The sequence below is a fragment of the Petaurus breviceps genome, unplaced genomic scaffold, assembly GCF_028583685.1.
Source record: "Petaurus breviceps papuanus isolate PSGF00001 unplaced genomic scaffold, PetGlider_PUasm1.0 90639, whole genome shotgun sequence".
NCBI lineage: Eukaryota > Metazoa > Chordata > Mammalia > Diprotodontia > Petauridae > Petaurus > Petaurus breviceps.
The window spans coordinates 4,010,771-4,017,849 of NW_027187296.1; the positions used below are offsets into that span (position 1 = coordinate 4,010,771).

General features: G+C 36.0%; 1 protein-coding gene across 1 annotated transcript in view; it reads right to left on the reverse strand.

Moving 5' to 3' along the window:
* The window catches only part of LOC138143487 (probable small intestine urate exporter), a 65,056-nt gene extending 58,225 nt beyond the window's left edge, over window positions 1-6,831 (reverse strand). Inside the window, exon 1 of the mRNA XM_069064758.1 lies at window positions 6,738-6,831. Within this exon, the coding sequence (XP_068920859.1) occupies window positions 6,738-6,831 (94 nt within the window). The remainder of the gene's footprint in view (window positions 1-6,737) is intronic.
* Between the last annotated feature and the right edge of the window lie 248 nt (window positions 6,832-7,079).

A 7,079-nucleotide genomic window follows, 5' to 3' on the forward strand; every position in this document is an offset into this window, starting at 1 on the left:
GCCTGCTCATTTTACCACTCAATTACTAGACTTTTGGGCTTTTTGCCATAGTAGGACTCTGCCACCAGACAGGGGAGCTTTCATCCCAAACGCTGAGGTTTTCTCAGCTGCCTGAGGTATTAGATGGGTGCCCTCTCTGAGGTCTCCACAGGCTCTGGCAAGCTGGACACACACCCCAGAACCTCCACCCTAGACTGCAATCCAGATCCAAGCAGGTTAAAGCAAGTGCGATTACCCCTCAGACTGGTGCTTGGTCCCCCTACACTCTGCAGGCCAAGAGCTGAAGCCACCACATGGCACTGGCTGGCTTTGCAGGTGTCTCAGTGGCTTTTTGCCCTGGGGGTAAAAGCCATGCACTCCCACTAACTGGTCCCAAAGTCCAGACTGCACTGACCTCTCTTTGTCCTTTGTGTCTTTTTGTTGATAAATCTAGAAACGGCCACAGCTGCTGCTGATCTGGAGTCCCTCTGGCTAGCGGCTGGTCAGGCCCACCCTGGGGCTGAAGCCTTGGTGTGGGGCTGGGCTCGGCTCCCAGAGTGCTGTGCTGGATTCCTGCCGGCCTGCCAGGCTGTCCTCAGCAGGAGGTTAGCTTCTCTGTGTCATTTTGTGGGTTCTGCAGCTCCAAAGTTTGTTTAGAGTCCCCTTTTTACATGGATTGGGGAGTGTGGCAGCCGGAGCTGTCAGAAGGATGTGCTTCTACTCCACCATCTTGGCTCCGCCCCCCTATATGGATCCATTTCTTTAAAAAATATTGGGGGCATAGACCTAGTAGTGGCCAAGGCTATGAGATGTATGGTTTGATGAGTTTTAGGGCAGAGATAGGATTTTTTTTCCTGAATGACTGCATCAATGCATAGTTCTGCCAACCGTGCTTTATTGCACCTGTTTTCCTAAAGCCCCTCCAAAAATTTTCATTTTCCTTTTTTTTTTGGGTGATCTTTGCTAACCTGACAAATGCACAATTAAACCTTAGGGTTGTTCTCATTTGCATTTCTCAAATTGCTAGTGATTTAGGAGCATTTTAATATATTTGTTGATAGCCTAGATATAATTTTCTTAATTTATTGGGTGAATGGTTTTTGTTCTCATAAATGTGAATGTCTTTCTGTTTTTATATAAGATCTGCATTATAGAAATGATGCAAAAATTTCCCAGTTACCTATTCCCATTCCAATTTTATTCATATTAATTTCGTTTGTGGGAAAACTTTTATTATCGTTTTCTGTAATAGTCACTGTCCCTTCTTTGGTCATTATCTTCTTCCATCCATAGTTCTAAAAGGTGATTTCTTCCTCTAATATATTTAAGATGTCATATTTTTATCTAAGATATGTTTTCATTTGAAACTTATATTAGGAGTTGGTTTCTGCAAATCTGCTTTACAGTTTTTCCAGCAGTTTTTGTCATTTAGTAAGTCCCTACCCCAGTATGTGGGCTCTTTGGGTTTTTCAAATGCTATGTATGTTGTGTCCCTAATCTGTTCCACTTAGCCTCTCCATGTTATATCCAATATCAAATAATTTTAATTTTTACCTTTTTGTTATGTAATTTAAGAACTGGTATTTAGGCTCCTTTACTTCTCACTTTTTTGGGGGGCATTATTTCCCTTGAGATTCTTGACGTTTTGTTTTTGTTTATATTTTTCATTATTTTCTTCAGCTCTAAAAATGTATTTCTGTAGAATTTATTCTTGTAACATTGAATAAGTACATTAATTCATATATGTGTTGTTTTACATAAAGGCATGGATTACCAATGAGTAATTAATATTTCTTCAATTTTAGATATCTTTCTAGAAGGAATGAGTTTTAGTTGTATTCATATAGTTTCCGAGTATGTCTCAGTAGCTAGATTCCCATCTATTTTTAAATTCTCTGATTGTTTTGAATGTAATTTCCCTGGTTTTCTTGTTAATATACAGGAATGCTGATAATTTATTTACATTTATTTTAAGTTTTCTGACTTCTGTAAAATTGTCTTAATTATTTTAAGAGCTTCCTAGATAAGCTATCGTATCATGTACAAAAAACAATAATTTTGTTTCTTCTATGCCTATGTATATTTCCCTAATTTCTTTTTTTCTTTTCATTGCTTTAGTTAGCATTTTTTAGTGCTCTGTTCAATAGTAGTGGTGTTAATGACCATCTTTTCTTTTATCCCTGACCTTAATGAAAACACCTCTGTATTCATCATATAAGTTTCCTCTGGGTTTTATATTGATATTATATAACGTTTTTAAAAATAGGTATTGATTCCTATTCATTCTGTTTTCTTTAAAAGAAATAGTTTTTGAATTTTGTCAAAAATTTCAATATATATGCTGTTGTTGAGTTATTTTCAGTCACGTCTAATTCTTCTTGCCCATGTTTGAGGTTTTCTTGGCAAAGATGTTGTAGTGCCTTTCCATTTCTTTCTCTCTCTCATTGCATAGATTTGGAAACTGAGGCAGGGTACAATAAGGTCTCATAGCTAATAAGTATCTGAGGCCAGATTTGAACTCAGAAAAATGAATCCAGCATTCTATCTACTGTGAAACCTAGCTGTCCATCTACTGACATAGTCATGTTTTGTTTTGTTTTTATAATATTTTGCTATTAATATGGCATTAATGTTTCCCTCATATTGAACAAATCTTGCAATTCTGGCTTAAATCCCATTTGGTCATAGTGTTTAATCTTTTAAAATATGTTGTTAGAAGCTAATTACATGTGTGTGTGTGTATGTGTGTGAATCAAAAGATATTAGGAATACTGTTCCGCGGATTTCTTTCTCCACTTTGTTTTTTTCTAGTTTGTATATAAATTATATTTATATTATATACATACATAATAAAAGTCCCTTATTTTCTTATTGTAAATTGTAAATAATGGAATTTTAAAAATATATTTCTGATTTTTTCACATTTTTGATAAAGATTTATGCCCCAATATATCCCATTTTCTGTACATCTTATTTCCCAGTAGCAGGCAAAAACAGGTTTTAACATTCATTTTTAAAACTTTGAGTTGCACATTCTCTCCCTTCCTCCCTCCCCACACACCCTCATTGAGAAAGCAAGCAATTCAATATACGTCACATATATCTAGCCATGCAAAACATAGCTATTTATAGCTCTCTCTCTCTACCTGTCTATCTATGTATATATGTATGTATGTATGTATGTATGTATCTATCATCTATCTATATCTAATATATATATATATATATATATATTAGTCATGTTGCAAAAGACTAACAACACACCCCTCTATCCTGTCCTGCCATCCATTTATTTCATTCTTTCCCTTGACCTGTCCCCCCACAATAGTGTTTGCTTCTGATTACCCATGCCCTCAATCTGCTGTCCCTTCTATTATCCTCCCCCTCCTATTCCCTTGCCCTCTGCCTTCCTACAGGGTATGATAGATTTCCATACCCAATTAAGCATGTGTTATTACCTCATTAAGCCAAATCTGATGAGAATAAGGCTTACTTATTCTCTCTCGCCACCCCCCTCTCCCACTCCTCGGTAAAAAAAACTCTTTTTTGCCTCTTTTATGTGAGATGACTGACTATATCCAACCTCTCCCCTTTTCTTTCTCCCATTACATTCTTCTCAATACTTAATTTTATATTTTAGTTATCCTCCCTTCATATTAAGCTCACTGTGTGCGATCTGCCTAGGTAGATAGATAGACAAATAGAGATACACATATATACGTATATAATATACACATGCATAATACACATACATACAGAGAGACATATCTGTGTGTATGTATGTATCTAAAATGTTCCCATGAACTACTCTAATACTGAGGAAGGTTTCATGATTTACAGATATCATCTTTTCATGTAGAAATATAAATAGTGCAATTTTCATAAGTTTCTTATGGCTCCTTTTTCCTATTTAACTTTTCATGTTTCTCTTGATTCTTGCCTTTGAAAGCCAAATTTTCTATTCAACTCTAGTCTTTTCAACAAGAATGCTTGGAAGTCCTCTATTTCATTGAAATTCAACTTTCCCCCCTGAAGTATTATACTTAGCTTTGCTGGGTAGGTGATTCTTGATTTTAATTCTATGCCCTTTGACCTCTGGAATATCATATTCCAAGCCTTTTGATCCCTTACAGTAGAAACTACTAAATCCTGTGTTAAACTGATTGTGTTTTCACAATGCTTAAATTGTTTCTTTCTGGCTGCTTATAATATTTTCTCCTTGATCTAGAAACTCTGGCATTTGGCTACAGTATTCCTAGGAGTTTACCTTTTGGAATTTTTTTCAGGAGATAATCAGTGGATTCTTTCCATTTATATTTTACCCTCTAGCTCTAGAATATCAGGGTAGTTTTCCTTGATAGTTTCTTGAAAGGTGATGTCTAGGCTCTTTTTTTTCATCATGGTTTTCAGGTACACCAATAGTATTTAAATTATCTCTCCTGGCTCTATTTTCTAGGTCAGTTGTTTTTCCATTGAGATATTTTACATTGTATTCCACTTTTTTCATTTTTTGGATCTGTTTTATAACATGTTGATTTCTCATGAAGTCATTAGCTTCCATTTACTCCATTCTAATTTTGAAGGAATTATTTTCCACAGTGAAATTTTGAACTTCCTTTTCCATCTGACCAATTCTTTTAAGGAATTCTTCTCATTGTTATTGTTTTTTTGGACTTCTTTTGCCATTTGAATTAATCTATTTTTAAGATGTCATTTTCATCAGTATTTTTGGGGTCTCCTTTAGCAAGCTAATCACTCATTTTTTCATGATTTTCTTCCATACTCTCATTTCTCTTCCCAATTTTTCCTCGACTTATCTTGTTTGATTTTCAAAATATTTTTTAGGTGTACACAATTACAGACACAACGTATGTGTCATGACCAACTTTGATAGACTGGACTCTTCCCAGCAATGCAGCAGTATAAGTCAATCCCAAAAGACTCATGAGGGAGAGAAATATGTGCATCCAGAGAAAGAACTAGAAAGAACTGAGTTTATATCCAGGTGGAAGCAAACTACCTGATCTTTTTCCTTCTCTTGTTTGGTTTTATGTCCTCTTTACCATTTTTCATTCCATCTGATACAATGCATCTTTATAACCTGACTAATGTATAATGTGAAAGTATTTACATGGGAGGGAGGGGGGAGGGGGACAAAATGTGAAACTCAAGGAATTGTGGAATTGAATCCTGTAAACTAAAAGAAAACAAACAAATTAATTAAAAAAAACTACCGAATGAATCAAAATTAAGAGCTGGTTTAATTAAAAAAACTAAAACAAAAGGACATTTTTCTTTGTTTAAAAGAAAAATTTTTAGGCTCTTCTGTGGCCTGAGATGATTCCATGTTTTTCTTGGAAGTTTTGAATGTAAAAGCCTTCACCTTGCTGTCTTGCTCTTACTGTATGCTTTCATCTCCTCCCTCCCCAAGGAAGTAAGAAAATACCTTTTCACCAAGAAAGTAACCTTCTATAGTTTTTTTTTCCATTTTTGTTCATTTCCACAGCCAATTACTTGACTTTTGAGCTCTTTGTTAAGTGAAGGGTGTACTTCCCCAAGTTTCAGGGGGTTTGTGCATCCATTTTCAGAGACATCTTTATGACCTGTAAATTCTCAGTTTCTCCAGATTGGAAAGCTCAAAGTAGAGATGTTTCCTCCTCTGCTGGTCTGTGTTCTGGTCAATGAACAACCATAAGCAATATTTTCTGCCCTGGAGCTGCAAGGAGGATTCCCTCTTCACAGCCAACAACAGCCCTGTTATGACAGCACTCCTCCTTGTCCTCAACCTGCCTCTCAGGACTGCAACCCAGATCAACTGCTTGATTCCCCCACTGTCTGTAGGCCAAGAGCTCCAGAAGCAACTGCCTCTGTGGCAGTGGCTGCCGCCACCCTGCAGCTGAGGCCAGACCATCTTCTCTCATTCAGATGAAAGAGCCTTTCAACTGAACTTTGAAGCCGTCTTTGGCATTTGTGGGTTGTCTGGAAACCACTACAGCTGCCAGTGATTCAGCACACAGATGCCTGCTTCAATCTCATCTGTGATGGTGTGGCATTGGGCTGAACTCTGCTCTGACTGAGTACAGCTCAATAGATGCTTCCTGTCAGCCATCCCGATTATCTTGGGCTGGAAATCTGTTTCACTTTGTCCTTTTATTCTTGCTTCAGATGAAAGTAAGGTTTATTTAATCACTATTTCCCCAGCATTTACCTCCATGTTGAGTACTCTTTAATTAATGCACCTCTATTTTTTCTTTCTATTATTTTATGTACTCTTCCTTGTCCTTTCTCCTAAATATTGTAAACTATCCTTCCAATTTCCCTCTCCTTAGGCTACAACATCAGGAAAAAAAATGATAACCAATCCTTTTGTCAGTTTTCTTTAACTTTCTCTATAATCCTTGAAGACACATGTGTCCTGAGAAGACATTTAGTTCTTCTCTCCCTATCAGCATAGAAATAATTCATCCTCAAACACTCACTTCCAGTTGAGTAAATGTATTCCTTTTTATTTAGGTATTTTAATTTCAAAATATCTACTTGTTTCTGACTTTTTCATCAGGAATGTTTGGAAATTTATTATTTCATCATGTTGTTGATTTGCTTATTTTGCCATACTACATCATCCCTCGTTTAGTTATTGACCCCATAAATGGCAAATAAATAAATATAAGATCGTGTTGAATGGAGTTCATGAGTTCTTGATATCATCATACATATCAGAGATAGTAAATGTGCTTCTAAGTATATCATAACTTTACCATTCCTTTTGTTCTGTTCTTGTTCACCTCTTTGTTTAAGTACTACATTAGCACTTTCATTTGCTGTGGTACTGGTGTCTTCCACAGAAGCCATTATATTTTTCTTCTTCTAGAGATCGACTTTCACCTATAAAAGAGTGCCATACATAATTACCTTGAGAAACTGTTTTCAAATATTATGTTATATATTCCTCTACTTTTCTCTAAATCACATTCCACATCACTAAGAATCCTGCTCCATCTATATTTGCTGAATTTAGATTTATTTTGGCAGAGATATGGATTAAACCCTAGGACACAAACAGATTCAAATTTTAAGACTAACATTCTAGAAGGGATTTA